At 46.0% G+C, this 22,915-nt stretch overlaps 8 protein-coding genes across 8 annotated transcripts; 2 read left to right on the top strand and 6 right to left on the bottom strand.

Moving 5' to 3' along the window:
• Positions 1-458: 458 nt before the first annotated feature.
• On the bottom strand, positions 459-1,749 carry GLAREA_01294 (Zn2/Cys6 DNA-binding protein; the record flags this gene model as incomplete). The annotated part of the gene is made up of 2 exons (XM_008088510.1): positions 459-1,562; positions 1,624-1,749. The coding sequence occupies 2 exons, from the start codon at positions 1,747-1,749 to the stop codon at positions 459-461; spliced, it is 1,230 nt and encodes a 409-aa protein (XP_008086701.1).
• A 2,405-nt stretch (positions 1,750-4,154) lies between these two features.
• GLAREA_01295 (uncharacterized protein) lies at positions 4,155-6,042 on the bottom strand (the record flags this gene model as incomplete). Its single annotated transcript, XM_008088511.1, has 6 exons — positions 4,155-4,253; positions 4,327-4,383; positions 4,473-4,948; positions 5,037-5,441; positions 5,528-5,841; positions 5,900-6,042. The coding sequence occupies 6 exons, from the start codon at positions 6,040-6,042 to the stop codon at positions 4,155-4,157; spliced, it is 1,494 nt and encodes a 497-aa protein (XP_008086702.1).
• A 487-nt stretch (positions 6,043-6,529) lies between these two features.
• Positions 6,530-8,257, top strand: GLAREA_01296 (Cytochrome P450; the record flags this gene model as incomplete). The annotated part of the gene is made up of 3 exons (XM_008088512.1): positions 6,530-6,736; positions 6,787-7,598; positions 7,666-8,257. 3 exons carry the CDS (start codon positions 6,530-6,532, stop codon positions 8,255-8,257), a joined length of 1,611 nt encoding a protein of 536 aa, XP_008086703.1.
• Positions 8,258-10,256: 1,999 nt separating this feature from the next.
• Positions 10,257-11,861, bottom strand: GLAREA_01297 (UDP-Glycosyltransferase/glycogen phosphorylase; the record flags this gene model as incomplete). Its single annotated transcript, XM_008088513.1, has 2 exons — positions 10,257-10,539; positions 10,600-11,861. 2 exons carry the CDS (start codon positions 11,859-11,861, stop codon positions 10,257-10,259), a joined length of 1,545 nt encoding a protein of 514 aa, XP_008086704.1.
• A 1,085-nt stretch (positions 11,862-12,946) lies between these two features.
• Positions 12,947-15,248, bottom strand: GLAREA_01298 (ARID-like protein; the record flags this gene model as incomplete). Its single annotated transcript, XM_008088514.1, has 2 exons — positions 12,947-15,046; positions 15,135-15,248. The coding sequence occupies 2 exons, from the start codon at positions 15,246-15,248 to the stop codon at positions 12,947-12,949; spliced, it is 2,214 nt and encodes a 737-aa protein (XP_008086705.1).
• A 375-nt stretch (positions 15,249-15,623) lies between these two features.
• On the top strand, positions 15,624-17,127 carry GLAREA_01299 (DHHC zinc finger-containing protein; the record flags this gene model as incomplete). The annotated part of the gene is made up of 4 exons (XM_008088515.1): positions 15,624-15,712; positions 15,762-15,795; positions 15,865-15,984; positions 16,195-17,127. The coding sequence occupies 4 exons, from the start codon at positions 15,624-15,626 to the stop codon at positions 17,125-17,127; spliced, it is 1,176 nt and encodes a 391-aa protein (XP_008086706.1).
• Positions 17,128-17,280: 153 nt separating this feature from the next.
• Positions 17,281-18,879, bottom strand: GLAREA_01300 (uncharacterized protein; the record flags this gene model as incomplete). The annotated part of the gene is made up of 3 exons (XM_008088516.1): positions 17,281-18,048; positions 18,095-18,235; positions 18,289-18,879. 3 exons carry the CDS (start codon positions 18,877-18,879, stop codon positions 17,281-17,283), a joined length of 1,500 nt encoding a protein of 499 aa, XP_008086707.1.
• A 790-nt stretch (positions 18,880-19,669) lies between these two features.
• Positions 19,670-21,613, bottom strand: GLAREA_01301 (uncharacterized protein; the record flags this gene model as incomplete). The annotated part of the gene is made up of 5 exons (XM_008088517.1): positions 19,670-20,071; positions 20,125-20,334; positions 20,386-20,694; positions 20,747-21,351; positions 21,403-21,613. The coding sequence occupies 5 exons, from the start codon at positions 21,611-21,613 to the stop codon at positions 19,670-19,672; spliced, it is 1,737 nt and encodes a 578-aa protein (XP_008086708.1).
• Positions 21,614-22,915: the final 1,302 nt, after the last annotated feature.

Raw genomic sequence — 22,915 nt, forward strand, 5'->3', positions numbered from 1 at the left:
GATGTCCCTCTAAATTGCACCATATCACAGCTTGCCAAAGTTTACGAGCAAGCTGTAGTGTCTCACTCACTTAGAACTGCTATCACTAATACCGACTTGCCAGATAGTATAAAGTAGAATTACTTGTAGATGCTAACTAATGTCTATACAATTTGGTCTTTGTCTATTCTAGTTTGAGTGGAAACTCATCTACTTTCTCAGCTCTTCTACCATCTCTTTCTTTTCTCTCTAGTCTACATCCTCTACCCTCTGTCCATCTTCTCTTTCTCCTCATTCTTCTTTGCTCTAGCTTTCTTATCATATGGTTCCTTTATCTTCTTTCTCTTCTCTATTTTCACTTCCCTCTCCACTCCGGCAGAGAGTATCTTTTACGGAGTGTTCGACTCGGGCCACATCAACAACCAAGCCTCAACCATCCTCTCCTAAACATTTTTTGTCCTCAGAGGTCAGGGAAACCTTCACTTCGCCAGCTCGCGAATCACCCGATTAAGCCTCGCAACACTACATTCTGCGTCAATCAGCAACTCCTCCGCCTTCCTCTTCAGTCCCACGCCTTTCTTGATTTTCGCTAACAGCTGCTGCAGATCTTCAATATGTAAAAGAACGATTTGGTGAACGAGTCGAATCTGCATCTCAGGCTGCTCCATTCGATACCTACCAAAAGTAACAATATCGTCCCCAATATCGTGACTCGACCACTTGCTAGAGTCGCTCCGCCGACGACCGGCTTGATGTGTGAGGAGGAGCTTACTCGAGATTTTCTGCGCCGTCAAAACAAGCTGCCGAGCGCTACTTGTGAATAACATGGCGTTGTCCGTGCAAGCATTGCAATGCACACACGCGAGCACGCTCTCGCACATCTGTGTTCCGCGTCCCAGGCACATCATGAATTCGTCAAATCCCTGGCTTTCGACTGTGCTCTCTGTGTCTTCGAAGAGCTGCGTCATTGTATGAAGACAGTTGCAATTCGTTTGTCGGACTACTCTTTCTCCAAATTGTGAGGAGGGTGCTTCGGAGTATGATGCGAGTCGCGGCCGTCCTTGGGCTTGCTGCTCTCTGGGCTCTAATTCGGCACCTGTTACCCATAATGGAGCACAGAGACTGTTTTCGTTCATTGGTAACAAAGAATTTTGTCCATCTAGCATATTCGTAGCTTCTTGATATGATGCAGGCGAGGTTTCGAAGAGGTCGATTCCAGGACTCATCGCCGTCTCGTGTTCGCTGAGATTGCTGGTATCTAAAAGCTCACTCATGGAATCCCACGACAAGTCTGATCCTGTGAACAGCGGCTGCCGCTCGATGTCGGACCTTAGTGTTGTTGGAGAAGAGGCGCAGAACATTGCAGTATCGTTGGGCCAGAAAGTGGAAATTTTCCCCACATTGTCGGCTGTTGAAGATGGCTCTAAATGTCTTGGCTCTGCCAAATTCTGGTTTTTTTCTTGCTTTTGACGCTTTGAAGGTGCCAACGGGTGGCTTAGCCTCTTTCTTCCTACGTAAGTGCAAGTTTTTGATAAGTTGGCGAGACACCTGTCGCAAGTGTTTCTGTCCCCATTACATTTCAACTAGTGTCTACGTTAGCATAAGCTTTACAATGTTTGAATAGTAATAAATCAATCTACTCACTTTCTGAGCACGACACTGGTCACATGCTACAAGCGTATGGCCACGCGCATCAACAATGTCATCACTAGAAAGCTGAATGTGCTCGAGATCCTTCGTCGTCTTATTATATCTGAAAGTGCCGAACATTTTTCTCACTTTCTTGCAGACTTCAAGTCAAAGTTGCTGGGTTTTTCCCTAGGTAAGTATATAAGATGCAGTGAGATCGACGACATAGAGTCCTTACAATAGCAATCTAAACAAGATAGGGACCCCTAACACCACGAGGAAACGAGTAAGCTTAGAGGAGGGCGTGGCTGTCCAGCATGTTGAATCTAATATGCAGCATGCATGCACCCACACTACTATGAGATGCCCCATAATGGCCCGGGACACTGCGTGTACTGTAGCAGCCACAAGTTGTACAGGTCTATTCGACACCTTGTCGTGGAGTTAAGTACTAAACAGGTGAGTTTACACGCTAGATAGCACCACTTCCCGGTTATCACATGTTATCTGTAGATACTATTGAGTTCTGCGGGCCTACGAGGGGTCTATTCCGCCAGGGTCTTAGATCTCACAATTTGATCTCCACGAATAACATTGATTGCTCTATTGACCAGGATTCCGGAAGGCGTTGCACGTATCGCTGGGATGGGCTGCCTCGTGGAGCTCGTAACGCTAGCCGCTAGCCTATCGTACATGCCCACCCAGATGTAACTGTAGTACTTTAGCGAATCTTGACAGAGCCAATAGTTATATCACATCCGTCTGTTGCTGAAAGACCAGAACAAAGCCACTACACCGCTACAACAACCATATATCAACGAGATATAGATATTGGGAATTTTGGACGTATCAAACGGGGTTAAGATAAAGTGAACAATTGTATTTTGGAGCTTTCTTTTCCAATTCAACGCCTGTCCATTCTTGATATAGACTGGCCGTCAAGAGTTGAAGACACAATTTGTAGCAAAAGGCTTTACCTGAGTTTTGAAGTTCCTAATCTCGATCCCACTCTGCTGAAACTGCTCTCACGTCCTGAGCCAGACCTAATTAGGCAATTTGCCCTCAGTCGATTTCACATCCTGTGATTTCAGCAGACAGAGGCCATACAACGTGTTTACAGAGGATTAGAACGGGGTTACTCGTATTTGAGAGTAAAAGCACCGTTATCAAAAGCTCTGGATTCCCGTGGCAAATGTACAGCAAGTAAATACCTAGTTAGTCCAAGATGTGCGAAGGGGGGTGGGAAGGAATCAGGTCCCTGCATTTGAGCTGCGCCGTCGTCAAGCAGGTACGTACCACCGTACCGAAAACCATGGCGTCGAATAAGATCACCGCACAATACCACGACCCATCGGCCCCGGGTCGGTCCGGCTGCCAAGCCGCGGGGAGTAACTCCATACCGTTGCATCCTTCGAAGCTCGCTTACACCCCTTCGCTTACCAACCCCTTGAGTCATGTATGTGTGGAACGCCTTTTGATGATAGATCAGCTAAATTTTGCAGTTTACTTGCCTCAGGTGAACGATGTAGCAGATTTCAGACGTGACGACAGCAAAGTAGAGCCTCCTCTAAGCCGCATGAGCAGGTAAAGCTTACGGTGCTTGGTTCAAAGATCAATCAGCATTTAGGCAGTTGCCGTTCCAATCATCACTAAGCATCCAGGTAGTTGACATCAACGAGTCCAGCTCCTGTGAAGTTGTGGAACGAAAGCACTTCCTACGGAAAGACATCAGTTTTGGGTTAAACTTCACCATAACTTATCTTACCTGCCTTAAGACCACCGTGGGTTGGTCGTAACGGGCGTGACGACGACGTTTTAGCCGCATGGAGCACACACTGCTCACCTTTCCTTGATTGAAAGGCATAAGCATCTAGGCAGTTGACATGAGTTGCCTAAATTTCTATGGACCGCTTGATTAACTTGGTTCAGAAACACAAATATCCCGGTAGTTGACATGAACAAGGCCAGCTTCTCGTGGTTCGGACGCACAGTTACGGCGCATCGAATTCTGACGATTTCGAAGCTGTCAGGCATGCATGATGCGGCTGCCAGCTCGCGTGGGGGTAACTTTCAGGGATATCGATACGATTAGAGCCGCAGGGTCTGCGAGAAGTGGGATAAATTGATGATTGTGCGAAGAGCGCTGCAGGACGGTTGCTTTAGGCAAGTAAAGTTTTGATGCAGTAGAGACCGGAGTGGAAAGCGCGTGGAATGAACAGCGCCCAGGAAGTAATGGCTGGAACATTCGATTCTTACTTCTTCCTTATCATTGTCGGCTTATAGCTCGGATGGTCGGATGAAAAGGGAAGCTTGAGATATTCATTGCGGGGTTTCAATACAGTACGATTCCTTGTTGAATCCCCTAAATTTTATATTCCGAGCACTAAGAGCCTCAAAAAGCTTGTTTTCAATCCCGTACGCCTCCACTTTGAGCCCTAAAGTCTGACTAGAAACCGTCGAAGTCGTGTTGTACTATGGGTCAATGTTGATCAACCGGGTAGAGATAAGAATATAAGTGGGTAGTCTTCAAATCGCGGAGCACCGCATCACGCCATCAGCAGCGCATATCGCCCAAACTCCTTGTCTGCGAGTAAGAAGGGCCACTCGTCTTCGAATAAGCTGAGTGTAAACTCAATACCTCCATTCTGTAAGCATCCTGGGTTAGCATGTGTTATATGTCTGATGAAAGAGAGCGGCAGATGCAAGTCGGGCTCGTACCTTTTTCCTGGGCATAACGTAGCTCACTGGCACTTGTGATTTATTGCGATTACTCATCTGTAAAATAGATTGTTAGCAGGAGTGATTAAGGGCGCTACAAATCAACAGTAAGACATGAGAGATAATGAAATAATCCGTTCACTAACCAGTGGGCGCGACCCCTCAGGGCAGCCTCCGTTAAGGAATACATTGTCTCCGAAACTTGGAGTGACCTCTGGAAGCAGCAGTAACGACGATATCGTAAACGTATCTTTCACAGTTAAAAAGCGCAACGGTTGCAAACGAGCATAGTCTGGTATTTGGCGCAATAGATTATACGCGTCCATTGTAGTCTCGTGGCCGACAATGCGCGCGCTATCACGAATAGCTTGAGCAACTGCGGCGGTGCTTGAGTCAGGGCCGACCAGTTGTCCGAGGGGAATGGTAGGGCGATGGTGGACGCAACAATTTCCTACATAGAACGGCGGCAGTTCTTGCGAGAAGTATGGTCGAGCATCTTGGGCTACTTGCAGTTCAGCCAAAGAGTCCAGATCCATCGCGACGTCTGATCCCTGCTTCTTTCTAGCAGCTATTCGGGCTTTCATAAGGTTTTGCCAAAGCAATGCGACGAGGACATCGTTTCCTGTCCGTAGTGTGTGAGTCAGCAAGATTATCATCGAAGGAGAGTGATGAGAAAGACGCAGATGGTCAAAGGGGGTCGAAGTACGAACCGGAAAATTCTGCCGCGCCTGAGTTCGTGATTTGTTTCACAAGCTTTTTAAACGACATTGGCGACATGTAAAAGACTCGAGTGCTCATTTTGTTGTCGCGCAGAGGCAGTCTATCACGGCCAAGTGGGAAGGGATCTTTGTCACCTGATCCGCGGTCAAGGCCAATAAGAGGGAATATTGATGGCTCAGTCTTCATGGCGGAATATTCTTTCGCTTCCTTGGTCCAGAGACGGCGTAAAACGGTTCGATCCCAGTTGTCTGATGACATTGATGGAAGAGGAATGGGTTTTCCTTGGGATTGCAAGCTTAGGACGCGGCAATTATCACCCCAAAGCTTGAAAAATAGAGCCATTCCCGTGGCATCACATGCCGAGTGATGCATCGAGCTGACCAGGATACAAGCTCCTAAACGTTATAACGATTAGTACTCGCTCGGTGTATTGTAACTTCTGAGTTAGAGGACCAATCTTCAAGTGAAAATCGTGACAAACCTGGCATAAAGTTGGCCTGTGCAGCTACCACTTCAACACCCTTATCTGGAACTCCGCTGTTCACATAAGATGGCGGGATCCAAAGCACTTCCTCATCGGTAAATACATCAAGTGGAAATCCTCGCGCTTTAAGGTCATCGTAAGGAGCATCTGACTTGAGCTCGTTGAACTTGAATTGCGGGCATCTCTGGTTGTCCGTACTTTCGACGTCTGGGTCATATCGAATCTCAAGCTGTCCTGGACGCCAGCCAGGAGTGTCCGAAGACTGGTGGTGTACCCTTCCATTCATCCATGGGACTTGTAAGAAGGCTCGACTTTAGCATTCGAGACTTAGTATAGTGAATTTTCATATGAGGATATTGAATTACGTACTATAAACCTTCTTGTAGATGTTTGAATACTTGCTCTGGGCTAACTGTAGGCTTGATGCTAAAATAAAAGGCATTTGGTATGTAGGTCGGCCGTGGCAAGTGATCCAGCGGATCAAGAGGCACGTGTATTAACTTCGAAGACATGTTTATCGTCAGGACAGCGCCTATACCCTTTGACTATGAATAAATTCAGCATAAATGCATTCCATTGAGTGCTTGTTGGTTGTTCTTACCAGATATTTACTGGACGTCGTTGAAGTTTCAACTGTACAGTGTGCTTTGATACACACATTCCCCAAATACCATGCTAATCTATGCACTTCCTCTCAGGGGTCTCGATGACGGTATCTCGGATGCGACAGGGCGAAGAAAGATTCTCGATATGGAATTCGCCTGGGTTTGGCAGGGGTCTGACGTGAGTGACCATTCTAAGAAATGTGAGTTTTCGGAACTTTCCTAAAACGTTCATCCCGTAACCGAAGCACGATTCTTGTCTGGTGGGGTTAGCCGTGCCAGTTCACCAAAAATCACTGAGATAACCATTGCTGTTCGGTGGTGCAGTACTTTGATGGTCTTTGAGCCACCTCGGATTGTCCTTTAGCACGTCTGAAAACATAGTGATTGCTCAATCATGGGTATCAGCTTGTTCCAAGCCGTAACGTTGGCTGTGGCCGTTGAGCTGTTCCTTCTTGGAAAAGCCCTTCAAAAGAGTGATCGTTCTTATCCTGCTTCTTGGATAGCCAGTGTCTTTGGCATCAACTATGGTCTCCTCCTCTTTTACAATCTAGCGATATATCCAGTCTTCGTCGACCCTCTACGAAACGTGCCTGGGCCAAGGGTACATCTCCCGCCTGATTAGTGTTTTGTGCTGCTGACTGATTCCCCTAGTACGGAAATGTTTTGGCGCTCAAGGTATGGTACAATCATGTTGTAACCAAAAGGAAAATAGGCGCCCAATTTTACACCGAAATAGCCAGAACTACTCCAAATGAGGGTATCATAGCCATCAGAAGTTTTGGCTCGACCATGATTGTTCTCACTCAACCCGAAACAATAACCACAGTTCTTGTGAATGAGCGTTTGAGTTACACCAAGCCTCCACAACTTCGAAAATTCCTTCGTCCCATTCTAGGGGATGGGCTGGTCTTTCTTGAAGGCGAGGAGCACCGGTTCGGACGTAAACACACACAACCGGCGTTCAACAAGGCGCAAATCAATGATCTATATCCCATGATGTGGGGTAAAGCCCAGGAAATGGTTGCCGTAATAGGGAAGACATTGGAGCCAGGCTATGAATCTGGGAAGGTTGAAATAGTTCGCTGGGCAACCAGAGTGTCACTCGACATCATTGGCTTGGCTGGTCTGGGGCACGACTTCCACTCGCTAACAGACGTGAAAGACAAACTCGCGGGTGACTATGAAGAGCTTACCGAAACGACATGGGGGAAGCTTCTATGGTTTCTTTTGATGTCAAGGCTTTCCCCGACCATGACACGCTTTCTCCTGCCTGGCATCACAAAGACCATGGAGGATAGAGTAGCGTCGGTACGCAACCTTTCCACCAAAATGATCTATGAAAAGATGGGAGCCGCCAAGGACGGCGACGACGGGCAATTTGATATCTTGTCTTTGCTTATCAGCTCAAACGACTTCAGTGAGGCTCAACTCACTGATCACTTGCTAACCCTACTGGTTTCGGGGTAAGTGATAGAATCCGTTCTTCGTTTGCGACCCACATCAACTGACAGGTTTTTGCTTTCCCTGCAGACATGAGACAACATCAGTGGCTTTTGTGTGGATGTGCTATCGACTAGCTATTCACCAGGACGCGCAGAAGAGACTTCGCACTGAAGTCCTGAACGCAATCGCAGGTGTTGAACCATCGCAGTTGCCGTCCATCTTGGAAGGGTTGCCTTTCTTAAATGCGGTCATGCTTGAGGTCCTACGTCTGTATCCTCCGTTACCCATGCAATCGCGCGTTGCTGATGTCGATACCTTCATACTTGGGCACCCACTTGCGAAGGGAACAAGAGTCCTGATTCCCGCTTGGATCGTGAATAGAGCCCCAGAGCTTTGGGGCCCTGACGCGGACGAGTTCCGGCCAGAACGTTGGATAGATGAAGATGGGAGGCATAACAACATGGGAGGGGGTAGTATCGGTAGCATGACGTTTGGAAGAGGGCCAAGAGGATGCATTGGTGAAGGCTTCACCAAGGCCGAGCTGAGATGCATGATGTGTGCGATGCTTAGCCACTTTGAGTGGACATTGAATATGCCCATCTCGGAGGTAGTACCATCGGGGAGTGTCACCATTCGGCCTGCTAATGGGCTGCATTTGAAGATGAAGAGGCTTGTCTAAATGAAAGTGGGTTACCATCGACTTCCAGCAGTAGCAAGTGACAACAAAGATATTCCTTCGGCTGGTGAGTTGGATGAGTGCTAGGTCGAACGACTATTAATTAGTCCTGAGGCTCTGGTCAAAATTCAATTGACTCTTCAAGTAACTTTCGACTTGCTCCCTTGATTTGACTCTCTCAATTTGCCTCCCCAATTGCTGCGTCACTACTGCTCGAGTTGAACCCATGCTTGACCCTTTTGGTCGATTGATTTTCAAGTGAAGGAAGAGATAGTACGATTCACACCTCTCTTCGCTTTGACCTGTAACAAGCGCGTGTCGAGCATGCGACTGAGCTGATACATACGAAGACCCAAAAGAGGTGATTCATATTCAGAATTGAGAAATCAATTTTGGGTGGACTCAGACATTGTTGATGGTGTTCATGATGCTGATGATGATAGTGTTGATAGTGTCGAGATTGATGATGTTCCAGGGTGGAAGATGTCGACGCGTTGCACAGAAATTATAAAAGTCCCGGCTTCACCGCCCACTTTATTAGGCACGAACACAGTTCTGCCATATTTATCGAGAACTCGCTTATCTCAGGGGGCAGGATTTAACTGGTCCACATCGCGTCGGCGGCTGCCATATCTGGTCGACTCCGTGTGCTCTTCTTCTGTTTACCTACGCTCCCACATTAGTTGCGATGCGAAGTATGACTTCTTAAGTTCACGAGTCTAATCACCCAAGGAAACCTCATTAACACGATTTTCACACTCTTTTCCACGGTCATGCCTTTTTTGAGCTGGCCCTACATCGAAGGTATATCAGCATGGGGGGAGATGACTTCGGCAACCAGGTGACTCTCACAACAGAAAGCCCTGACCAATAACTGATATCTGTTTAGGTTTTGTGAAATAGTCCGTTTCCCACACCTATCAAGTTCGCTTTCTGACGATTCATAGAATAACTATTTCACAAGCTACATCGCCGGATTCGTCAATACATTTACGAATCTCGCTTATGGTATTTATTTCACATTTTCATTCTAAAAATAAGTGAGAACGAGTTGTGTTAATAGTGAAAACAGTATATCTTGGAATCCGTGGCATTCTCAACACCAAAAAGTCCCCGGTGACTAACAGCATCAATATTCGGCTTTGCTATGGGTCATTACTTGTTGTGGGAGCATGTTCAACTATCTTTCATTCTAACGTTAAGTATTTCGCTCAAATACGTAAGGATCACTTTCAATATTTGCATCCAGCAATAAAATTAACCAACACAAACCTGACTCGACTAACATACACACCTCCCCCTCACAGTAGACCAAGCATCCATCCTCCTCCCCACAACCACTATCATCTACGCCTCATTTAGCTTCACACTCACCCCTCTCCTGCGTCTCCTCCTGGCCACCACCCTCACCCTCGCATCCGCGGTCTTAGTTACTTACCACTCAATTTACTGCTCTCAAAAGGTATTCGGCAACGCGTTCCTCATCTTCGTCGTTGTCATCGTTGCTCGGTGTATGATTCTACTATCACGCGTCACAGATGAGAAAGTGAAGAGGGAAATGAGAGGGTTGGTGTGGTTTGGTAGTGGTAAGCTTTGAGTGCGGATCGTCGGGATGAAAGCTGATAATTGATGGTGTAGTACTGTTTGTGGCGGGAAGTATCGCGTTCAGCGTTGATCGGAATTATTGCGAGCAATTGAGAGCGATGAGGGAGGTTGTGGGGATTCCTTGGGGATTTGTTTTGGAGATGCATGGGTGGTGGCATGTTGGTAGTGGATTGGGGGTGTATTACTTTATTGTTCTGATTGAGTATCTGCGACTCTTTCTTGTCACTGGAGGGGACGGTATCAGACTGGAGTGGAAAAGCGCACTTTCACTTCCTAGATTGAAGGTCCAGGACACGAAGAGCAAGTAGTTTGAGAAACGAAAGTCACTTGTGGTATGATAGCGTTGGTGGTCTTCGTTTTGGTATATTTCCCCCCTTTGCGGGTGTGAACCAAGATATTATTCATAGCCAGAGGCAGCCAACCGCTCGACTACTCGCGCGGCAACGTCTCGACCCGGAGATTTTCTGGCGAGCTCTCCGAACGACGCTGCGTTCTTCGTCATCAATGATCTCGCCGAGCTATCTTCAACAGAAAGCAAAAAAGCCTCTTGAAGACATTCAGCTGTCCAATTCGGACTGGTTTCGCGACAACCCCAAATGCCTATGTTCAATCTCTCAACAAGTGATGCGTAATCATACAAGTCTATCCATTGGGGTAGAATGACTTGAGGAATTCCGGCCCTAGGTTCGTCAATATAGCTTTTTGGGGGGGGGGGGGATGAAGTGTAGGATTGAGCTCACCCTAAAGAGTCATGATAGGATCCTGCGCCTCCATGGTGTACAAACGTTAATATATTCCCTTCTTGCAAAAGCGTCGGTGGTTCAACTTCCAACCATTTTTCGATCCTCAGACGATCCTTTGACTCTTTTGCAGCAGTCTTTAGAAACTGATGGTCATATGTGCCGCGTCTAGACATCTTCCACAATACTTGTACTTCTGTCTGTTTCAGTACATAATGTATGGCTTCGATCATTGCTCTCGCTTGCCACTCATGATACTTGAAACCGCTGCCCAAAGAAATCAAGACTGTTGGCTTCTTTGCCCAGTCCAGCAACTCCAAAGCACCGGAGGACTTCTTTTCTAATCCTGCTAGATTGATTGGTCCTGCTAATGTGACATTTTCTGGTATTCTCGCCACTGGTGTATGAGCACCTGGCAGTGTTTGAGTTATCCAAGGGACATTTTTCCTATAAAGACCCATAAAATCAATTGGTTTCTCGATACCCATCTTCTCTAACTGCTTTCTCTTTGACGTAATTTCCGGAAGAGAGAAGATTGCACGCATGATTCTGAAGTTGATGTACATATTTGCTGGGACAAGTTTCCATGGTACAGGATATGGGAATCCCGAACCTAAAGCTGGATATTTCCAAAACAAAGTCCAGGGAGGCTGCTGCCCAGCGGGTAACAAATCGGACAAAACATTGGGAGTGATAATGGCGTGAAGTCGATTTTTCTGGCGGGCAGCGTTTATCCCTGGTGTAAGAAATGCATCGAAAACGATAACAGCAGGATCGATATCGCTAATCAGGCGATCACAAGACTCGAATAGTGTGAAATAAGCATTTGCTGACCAGGGTGCAATATAAACTCCCAGATTCTTTCCGAATCGATCTCCTGCGCCCAGTCCAGGTGCGTGTGCGTGATCACTATGGTCGATCAACATCTGTAAACTGTCGGTATATCCAGAACCGGGAAGAGGATGAAAGTTGACATCCTTGGTCTTTGATTTCCCGTTGGCTGCCAGGTCTGAAATATGTTTCACCCTTTGCTCAACCTTGGGGAAGGATGCATAATGAATCTTGAGTTGTGAGTCCTTTTGTAGAAGAGAATACAGCGTCGAAAGATGTACATTGTAGAGTCCTGGATGTTCATTTGTGATGAAAAGAATGGTATTGTTCTTGCCCTGGCTAATTGGTGGAGAGTTTTCGGTCTTAAGCGAAGAGAACAAAATAGCACAAACGCCGATCAGAAACGCTGTGAGAGTTATTTGTCGTAACATTTTCGCTGTCCTGGACTCCTTTTTCGTTGGAACTTTACAACCACGTAGCGAAACTGATGACTGAACAAGAGGCAAACATGTGACATGAACCTCAAAAACCCATCCCTCCTGCATGAGCAGAGACAAAAGCTCCTCACCCCATCCGGATGAGTCGAGCCAGCGATTTACAGGGCTTCCTTACCTCTATCCACTCAGAAATTGTGCCTCGAAGCTGCCTCTCTCATATTTATCCGCATGTGGTATGCTCCGAAAAGAAATAGCCACAATAGGAAACCGCCGACAGAAAAAAACACGAAACAATGGTAGAAGCCGGTGATGTACGTACAGAGAGGACGCGAGGAAGAGCCTTCAACGATATTGTCGCATCATGTCGACTTTAGTGGTTTTTCGGAATTTTGTAGATAGTGCCAGGAGAGGTCGTCTGAAGCTTACTAACCAGGGATGCATCACGTGGCTACGCTGCTTCATCCGTTGATCAAATCACGTGATAGGCCCTACCTCTTGAGCCGACACGTCCTAACAGCACAAACTTCATCTGTTTACATCTCATATACGAGCGATATTTGAAATCAGTTCTCTTCTCAAGATTCGAGGTGCAATGGAGTGATGAGTGTAGGTGCGAAGGTCAGTTTTAGTATTGTAGTGAGGAGAGGAGGGATATTACAACAACTATACTCAAACAAAGTTTGTCAACTATAAATCTATCACTTTCGTCCACCTTTACAGTAACTCTCATTCACTTCATCAGCCGTTCTTGTTCATATGAGCTTCGATTCGTGGGTAAATCAATTTTCAAGAAGATTATTCCACGAAGATGGAACCTATATTGCACCACGACTGCCCCTTCTCGATCGCTTTCCAAAGTCCGCTACATCCTCCACATGCTTGCCTTCTTGCTCTCTTTATCCTGCTCGACGAGTACGATGTTCTTATTTTACCAGAGAGAAAGCGTAATGGGATGATAAATATTTCATGAAATTGTTTTAGAGATACGAACAAGTCATCAATTCTCAAGGCTCACTTAAACATCATCAATAACCTAAAATCCTCAACCTCCACAAATTCCACCCTTTCGAGCTTCCCCATTATTCCAGATCCATTTTCCTCAAAAAGTCCCTCCTTTCCTCAACACCCTGTTTGCCATGCTTCCTACACACCCTCGAAAACTCCCTGGACTGACTATCGGCCTCCAAGTTTTCATCATCACTCTCCGTCCACACACCCCGAATGTTCCGGGGGATCCCATGGCCTTCACGCATCGACTCCAGAATCACGGCTATATTCCCCTCTCGCATGCACGTCGCTAAAAAGGCCGTGTCGAAGTCTTCTTCTTCGTACCCGAGAGCCATCATACGTTCTTTGAATGTTTCCATGTCTGCGAATTTTTGGGACAGGGATGCGGATTCGGAGGATGAATCGTTGGCTGGTGAGGATGGACGATGGGAGTTTGTAGGGTAGGCTGTGCCGTTGATTACTTCGTCTGGAGTTGAGGGGACTTCTTTAACTTTTTCGGGCGAGGGACTTTCGGATGCCATTCCTTTGCCTTGATTTGTTAGAAGCTTTTTCTTGATTCTGGGAGTGAACTTTTCAGGCGTTGGGCTTTCTAATGCCCTTCCTTTGCCCTTGTCTAGACGAGGTTTCTTGTTGATTGATGAGGCTAGAGGGGTACGACCAACGTCAACGCGTCTCTTCGTAGAGGATGAATACTGTAATGGTGTGACGAATAAGTCTTCATCGTCCTCCTCACTTTGCTCCAAGTCAATGACAGGTCGTATTGGAGTGTGTTGGGCTTGATCTTCCGGTTCAGGGGAATACACATGGGGTTGAAGAAATTGCTCCCGCGAGGTCTCAAAGTCAGCCAGTATTTCACTATAACATGCTTGCAGTTCGTGCGCAGCACGGGTATGCAAAAACGGGTTATAATTCAACGCTTTCGCAACCTGGGGCCATTGCTTTAGCCCTTGGACATTATCGTAACCGCCAAATTTCTCAGATCTAACGACCTGCCAAAGCGTAAAGAGTGGTAAATGCCGGCCACCGATTAGTGGTTCGAAGTCTACCTCTAAACCCAAAATATCTGCCATCTTTTTCAATTGTTCAGTGAATAGAATCTCATCAACGGTTGTAGGATCCACATAGTCTTCTGCTGTGTCTTGTAACTCCAATTTCTTTTTCGATAAATCTTGTGAGTCTCGAGTCTCTAGCGCCCTAGAGTGCGCATGACTACTCGATGGTCTATTCTTCGAAGAAAATTGATGGAACAGTTGTCGCTTCGTTGGTACCTCCTCAACGTGTCGCTGGGGAGTTGACTGTGGCTTTCTGATACTTTCGATTTCTTGATCCTCATCGTCTTCCTCCTCCGCATCTTCCGTCGCTAACTGCGGTTTTATGTGATCCTCAAACCGATTGCGCCATTCCTGAGCAGAATGGGTAGGATATTCCAGGGCCCAATTACACCATGCATCCAGTTCTTGCCTAGAATCCAAGTTCAAAATGGGCTTTGACGCTTCCAGAAGTAATTCGTCTTCCTCATCCGTAAACCGGTTTCCTGTAGAGAGATTGACAGGTTTCAATGCTTCCACTACGGGTTCTGCCATATCTTTAGGTTCTGTGTCATTCTTTATGGTCGGCGGTGGTCGGATTCTAATGGATGGTTTCGCGGTTGTAGCGCTGGAACCAGCAGCTACTTTCTTTGTGGAATTTGAGGCGATCCGAGAGGCAGTCCTAGCTCTCGAAGGGGGCACGTAACCCACGTCATCATCCGCCTCTTCTTCTTCATCCGGTAAAGCCGTATGAGCTTGATGAGACACATGTTTGACCCACCGATCCCGCCATGATTGATATGTGTGTCGCGGGTTTTTCAATGCGAGTTGTATATAGACTTCGTTTCCTTTAATGGGTGCACCCTTTCTTTGCGCAGCCATCACCCAATCCGAGAGAAATTTATCATCTGCTGTGGTAAATGGTGTTCTGGTACTTTTGGGTGGTACTGTTGAGCCTGCGCTTCGCACAGTTCCTTCGGCAGGCCCCGCAGGATATTCGTCAACATCCTGCAATTCGCCCTTTTTGACGGATTGTTCAACCCACTTCCATGAGATCGAACCAGGAGGATTATCCTTCCTAGCGTGATCGGCAATCACATAGTCGGCATACTTGTCAAGTGCGACTATTTCTCCTCCGTTTTGCTGTAAAATGTTAGTTTCCTTGGTTGTCAAAACAAGGTAAAAGCTTCGTTGACGCTTGATCATTTGAAGCATAGCTAAGTTCCATTACCTCTATTAGTTCGACCCACCTACTTCTCGTTGGCACTCGTTGGAGGATATAATATTTGCTGCCTGCAAACAACTCCCCTCCCCCACCCACGCCTTCGTAGACTACAGCAGCCATGCTTCGTGGGTACGGCCTTTCGTGGGGTGCAAGTGGTGAAACACTAGAAGATGGAGAGAGGTGAGGTTCGGGATAGCCTAGCTGAGGCAATCAGTCATTTGTCGAAGGCACCTGCAGCGTTCACAAAATCATGAGCGGGGCTATATGTTGGTAAGTTCACTTTGTTGTGGAAGTGATTAGGTAGGTTGACGCGCCGTGGATGATCGGCATCGCGATCTCACGTGATCTGGTATGCACCTAAGTAGGTGCCGGTCGAACTTCGGCACCTTTGATAGTTTCGGGGCGGCGGCAAGGCCCGGCAACACGTCTCTCATTTTTACCATGAATTCAATGAGTCTCTTACAGACACTATAGGTAGGTTATATGTGAAGCAGCATGGGTCTCGTACGCAATGTAGCCCTTGCGGTTCTTCTCATCTCATTTTTCACATTTGCTGCCTTCTTTGGGAGACTGCCTGCGCTGAGGTAAGAGCTGTGTACAACTTTATTGAAGCAAAAGCCTAATCACAAATAGAAATACTCCTATAGGAGCTTTACATAGACTACTAGTAAGTGAGAATCATAATCATACATAATCTCATCTGATGTTTTGATCTTTTTCTGACACTGTTCAATAGTGGATCCATATACCTAACGGACTGAGGAGACTCGATCAAAAACTGACAGGTGGGAGGATAAGTATCACGACTACCAGATGGGCTCATACTTTATGGAACGACAAGCATCCTCTTATCATGGTGAGTTTGATTCAAGATCTTTCCTCACGAGCTATGGGATATACCTGCTTTGCTTGGTCTCTCTCGCTTAGAGCAACCAAGTAGAAGACGCCTTCAAGAACGGAGCATTTATTTATAAGGATTATCTCTATATTGCTCGTCTTTGTTTATCATATATCGCTATCATAAAATTCGTATATATTCCAAGTTCATACCAATAACATTTCACAGATATTCTTCATCCTCCTGCTCCTAGTCTCAGAAGTCCTATTCCTACCACCAGCCTGGACATTCATGAGCAACCAAAGAAAAATTACCGCCACCACCCTCCTCTCACTGCCCTACATCTTCCTCTACAAATCAGTCTACACAGACCCAGGCTATATAACCTCCACCAACCACACCCACGCACTCACCCTCTACCCCTACGACTTCACGCTCTTCCACCCCGGCCAAAACTGCCGAACATGCCACCTCCTCAAACCCGCCCGCTCAAAACACTGTCAAATATGCAAACGGTGCATCACAAAACTAGACCACCACTGCATCTTCATCAACAACTGTGTAGGCTACAACAACCAGCATTTCTTCATTCTCTTGCTCCTCACCACCGCAACGCTCATCTCCTACGCTTCATACATCGGATTCTCCATCCTATCAGCCGAGATACTAAGAAATCTATCCTCCTGGACACCAACGGGAAAAGGTTACACTTGGGGGGAGTATATCAACATCTGGGCCTGGGCCATGCAAGAATACACCCGCATCGGCGCCGTCACGCTCCTTTGTCTCCTCACCGCCCCGCTCGTCTGGGGTCTTCTCGGCTATCATCTATACCTCATCTGGGCCGGCACCACCACCAACGAGAGCATGAAATGGAGCGACTGGACGGTCGAAATGCATGACGGGCTTGCTTTCAAACGTCCGATCTCTCCTTCTAGAATTAAAAACGAGGAATACGAAAGCAGTTTCACGACTTGGCCAGTAGAAAGTCAGCAAGTTCTCGTCCGCACGTCGAATGGCAAGCCGCCGAAGATGGATTTTGAGATCGGGGAAGGCGAATGGGTTCGAGTGTGGGGACTGAAAGACGTGGAGAATCTATATGACCTGGGGTTGTGGGACAATCTCCGGGATGTGTTTTTAAAGAGACGGGCCGTTGCTTAGATGGGGAGTTTAGGTGTTACATAGTAAGCTAATTGTTCCTTCGCCCAGCGAAAGGGACCAACAACCATACTAGCAGCATGATTTTTGCATATATATCCTGTCAACTACCTTTAGAAAATCGAGATGTCTCGTGAAAGAATGAAACGGGAACTTCTATACATCATTTTCTCTATCCTTCACCTCATACAAAAATCTCGGAATGTCATCCCATTTCACATTTGCCAAAATCTTTCCGAACGGAAATCCTCTCTTATCCAGTTCCTCAAACACATCTCTACACCATCTCTCCTCTCTTTCTGCTCCAAGCTCCGAAAATGCATGCATGGCAGTTCGTAAAGGGAAGCTTACATTCTGAGGACCCAGAGTTTGGGATTCCGGGGACAGGAGGTAGGGGATAGATCGTGCAATTAGCGTTGCTGTGGTGCGAATTTCTGACTGAATATGGGCTTGGGCAAATTCATGTAAAGAAGTTGAGGGAGACGGTAAGGAAGTGACGTTGTGGTATATCAAAAGAAGAGCTGCCCAGTAGAAGAGATGCATACGTGCGATTTCGAAGGTTGGAAAGCCCAGGGATGATTCGGTCAACGGCCGTAAGTCGGATGGCGTCGTAGAGGCAATTGTCCTTGACGTTGTCTCGGAACTTAGTGGTGTGGTTGATGAGTTCTCAAGGTCGGTATACCACTTACGGTGCTGACGTTCGATAGCCCAATATCTTTCCCGTAAAGATTCCATGTCTGTCGGCGAGGTTGATACCGCGTCCCTTGAGATAGCAAGTTCTGTTTGCTCAACAAGACCAGGCATTTTCGCCATAATATCCAGAAGATGGTGAAAGTCAGATTTTGGAGCCCTTTGCCATGGGACAGTCATCCATTGCTCATCTCCAAGGTAGCTTGATTTTCGTGTCGACAAGGCATAAATAATCTACAAACAATCAGTCGAGTTGAGAGATGGGTGAAGGGAAATATACTCCTGTGGGCCTGAAACCGAGGAAAAGTTGATGGCTTGATCCAGAAATGTGCAGTCCAGGACCACGCAGCTGAAAGAGTTGAGAAGTTCCTTGAATATGGCTAATCCAACCTCGTATATTCGAGCCGGATATTTCGAGTACCTAGTCTGCATATCAGCATGAACACCTCCGACGATATAAAAGATTGGACTCACCTCAAAGAACAACAGCGTCATACAACTCGTAAGTGTCTTGTCCTCATAAATGAGATCCTTGCTTGACAGTATGGTTTGGATCGCCTCCAGCGCTTGTCCATACACAGCCATGCCCTCGTGTTGCAGCTCCACGTCTCGATGTTTCCTTCCTAGTTGGACGAGGCTTAACGCTGTTATGGCGAGGGACAGGGAGGTTTTATCGCCCAGATTACCCGTGTTCTGAACGGTTTGGAGCCAAGATACGGGGGGGTCTTGCTCTGCCTTTCCGCCACGGGGGATGTATTCTGATAGGAAGTGCTCGAAGATTTGAGGTACGGAGGTCAAGACTCTTTCAGACTGAATTAGGATTGATGGTTTGGTTTTCACATTTCTCCGCCTTTGCTTTAGTTGCTGCTCGCTATGGTCATATTCAATAAAAGATGGTTCCGTGATGGGATTTAATGGTTGTTTCCTCCCAATCAAAGTATCGTGATCCAATGACGTTAAGTTCTTGAACTGCCTGTTTCGTTGATATCCGGTGCATTGCCGTTTTGATTTCTGACATTGGCCACAAGAGGGTCTTTTTTGATCACACTGCGCGCAGATTCCCATTTAATAGCTTTCTTGGCGAAGCATCAGTGGTTTCTACACACCTTGACTCTTCGTCTTCGACACGTGTTGCACCCTTTCGATTTCCCCGGTACGCCTGCCATGTCAGTATTGCTACGAGTCTCGGAATAATTGTGAGAGGATATGACAGCTGTCGAAAAATATCGCCTTTCTGGATGATGACAAAAGAAAGATGTCGAGATCGATGCAGATATGTACACGATTAGGCATAAGTCTATGCTACTCTTCGTTAGGAGATATGATGCGAACGTCAGCTTATGTACAATATATTCCAACAATTATTAAGCGTCGTCCAGGTCTTGATGCACGACATCCCGGATGAGCCGGAGTCGTAAATTCGGTGAAACATATCTTCCGCAATTTGCTTTGAATCTTAATATCTTAAAGATTTTTTTCGTAAATAAGATAATTTAATACTAATTTGAACCTACGTGGATTTATTATACAGGAGAAACATGATATAATAGAAAGATCGAGTACTATGTCAAGCACCACTCCATTTTCGCTAAGCGAGGCGCACCTCCTTGATGATTACTAGAACCCATTCATTATACGTACGCGTTGATCGTCCCTACACCTTTTAAGCACAATACTGATTGGATGAGAAGCCAAAATATGACCACTAGGTACTGCATGACGTACTCGTAACTTGGTTGTTTCAGTTACTACAGATCTGGTATCACTTCTAAGTCCGAAAATGAAAACAAACGTAATCATGCATTTCCTTCGGTACGTAGACAACAATAAACCAGTCAAGATAAATTACAACCACTTATTGAACCGGAACGACGACTCTGTCCCGCCACCGCTCCTCCCTCTTCTCCGCACAACCCTTCACAACAAGAATGAACATGACCCACGCCATTAGCATCGCCGAGATACCCATAGTAACAGTCGCAACGACCATCGCATTGACACCATTATCAATCATAGATTGCACGGTATCTCGGTTCTGTGACATCGCTGAGTCAGAAGAGTTTTTGACTCGAAATATTGCAAAAGGCGTGGATGATCTTACACTAGCCATAAGCATGAATCCTCCGCAAATGCAGCAAAACGAGCAGACGAGCTCTGATGGCGGACGTGATGGGTATATCGAGTGTGGTGGAGATATTTGAATGAGGAGATAACTGCAACATCGTGCTACTGATGCGGATATGAGGAGGTTTCCAAACTAAGGACATCAGCAAGGACTTTAAGGACAGTGGGGGAGGAGTGGGTAGTTACTTGTTTGTGCATCATAGTTGATTCCATACTCATCTGGTGATGTCCGCCGAGGATCATTCCCAGGATGAAGATTACCATCGCTGGAATCGGATTTATCGAGATCCCTGGTTGCGATTGCATATATTTAGGAAATTCGCCATCATGGGGTAGATCTTCAGGATATGCTTTAACCAAACGACGAAGTGCCTTTGACTCAACCATTAACCCGCACTAGGAATGAGTTAGCATTTGTCCAATTGTCAGCTCATCAGCGTCACCTACTAATCCACCACCGATGAACAAAAGAGAGATAGCAACATGTTCGAAATCTTGCGGAACCCAGGCTTCACCCCAAGCGGAAAGATGCTCTAGGAATACGTTCGTAATCCCGTATAAAAATATGACAAAACATTCAACCGTCTCCATTGACATTGAGACAGTCCCCTTTGACAGTTTAGAATGTTTGAGATTCCAGGCCCATCCGAATTCAGCAAAACAGCCTATCCAGCGACCGAGTGTAATCATTCCAAACCCAACGAAAACTCCCCCTTTGATGAAATGAGCTAATCCATTGAAAACATGTTTCTCGTGCTGTTTCGTCGGTGTTAGTAAGCTATCCGAGTATCTCAATCATCATACGTACAAATATCCCAGCCATTGTGACAATTCCGGTACAAATGGCGACAAAGCCAAGAATGATTAGTGCTCGGTCGACGATATCGAATCCCAAGTCTAGAATCCGTACAAGTAGATTCGATCCGGAAACGTTGTCCCATCCTTGACTCCATGTTATAGGTTCATCGTATGCGTGCTTGAGCTTTGAATTGTAATGTAAGTGGGCTTCAAGTAGCGTCTCGGGGTCAGTATCAATAGAAGATGCCGATAAATTGGGGTAAGAAGAGGCATTTCTGGATGACGAACTTCTGCTTGGTTGATACGGGGTTTCCATATTGTGCTCCTCTTCACTAATTATCCTTCCAGGCGCTCCGGTGATAAATGGTGCGTGTTCATCGTTGGTCCCAGAATTCGATGTCCTCCCAATGGAATTCTTGATAATTCCAACAATGAAATGTGCAAAAATGAGAGCAGTTAAGATCCAACCAAGACCATTGTGCGAGGTTTCTGGGTATAGATCCGGAGTTCTGGAGTTATATGCCAAACCAAAAATCGTGCCGATGCTGTGAAGACCGAGGAATGCGAGGTGAGACGGATATCTGAGATTCGACTTCGCGATGTTGAGCATTACGGCTAGCTCAAATTAGTAATCTGGAGTACAGCTGACTTTGGAGGGAATCATACAAATAGGTAAAGCACATATCCAGCCAAGAAACATAAATACGATGTGGGCGTAAAGTAGATGTGATGAAGTATGTTCCCTGAAATAGCTTTCCGCTGGAATCGGCGACGAAGATACATCTTCACTGCTTGCGTTTATAGATATAGCTGTGAGGGGAATTGCCTGAAATACTATTGCAACTGCGACGTGGATATGAAAATGAGGCTGCCACATCGTGCTGATGATGATGTTTTTTTTAATCAATTGGTAGCTCTGTAGGAAGTAGCAAAGAGTTAGAAACACGCAGATACGCGAAAAGATTAATGATAATAACTTGAAAAAGGATAGAAAGAAATATTTTATATACGCATAGCCCTTACCATCGCAGCGTAGCTGCAGTCATCTTGAATTATCATCACCGCCAAGAACGAGAATATCCTCAGAAGCTGGTGCCGAGATCTGCTTACGTCTTTGCACACGTTGATTTCATTATTATTCGCATCTTGCAACCCCAAGGAGTATGATTGTAATGCGATATGATTTCAGGTACACAAAAACTCTGGAAAGCCCGGGAGCGAGTCTAACTTTATACCCCACACTCATCAGCGCTAGGCCGAGATGGGCTACATGTTGCGAGACAGATAGAAGAGGATGGGTAAGGTGATATTATTAATAATTAACTAAGTGAAGAGGGTTAAATTTTAGGAGAAGATATTCGCAATCTCTTGACTGGACGTCTTTAATGTTCTTGCATTTTTGTTAATGTCGTAGAATCTTTGGTTGATTATATGCCTTCCAACTCCAAACGACACATTTCGAAAACTTTTACAAAGACCATTTTTGGTGAATTTAAGATAGCCATGTTTGACTTGACTTGGCCGTCATATGATGCTTCTTCTTCAATGTGCGATTTGGAGCTACAAGTGATAGCTTCCCCCTTTCCTTGTAGCCACCATGCCTTGCTTATGCTCTTACTTGTTTCACTTCCGGTGACGGTCTATCGCTCTACTAAAATACTTAGATCTGTGTTATACGTTATACTATACTCAAAGAATTTACCTGTGAGAGTTCCCTATATCTGATAGGGAAGAGAGTGGTTCGAAGGCCATGAGTCTGGAGATGAAGGTTCTCTAACTTCAACAAAAAACCGCGGCAACAATCTCAACTAGCTTTTAACAGCATAGCCTTAGTTCTTGCAAGTAATTTCTATACATGTCCCAATACACTAACCTCCTAGTATATCTGTCTTTCACCTCGTCAGCTTGAACGGTTGTAACCAGCTTATACCTTCGTAGTTATGTCGAATACACATATAGAGAAAAACGCAAAGAAATCAGTGAAAATCGTGCTGATAGTGTGAACTTTGCTCTCAACAACTTTAATCGCCATAACCTGTATAATCCCGCTTCGGTGACAAGTCTCTTCCAGCATACCCGCTAGCTCCTCTACTAAATCCAAATCAATTATCCATCTTCCACGACTTCTTCAGTATTGAATTTAGTGACAATACCATTATCTCTATCACCCCCAAATCTC

The sequence above is a fragment of the Glarea lozoyensis genome (genome assembly GCF_000409485.1).
Source record: "Glarea lozoyensis ATCC 20868 chromosome Unknown GLAREA7, whole genome shotgun sequence".
Taxonomy (NCBI): Eukaryota; Fungi; Ascomycota; class Leotiomycetes; order Helotiales; family Helotiaceae; genus Glarea; species Glarea lozoyensis.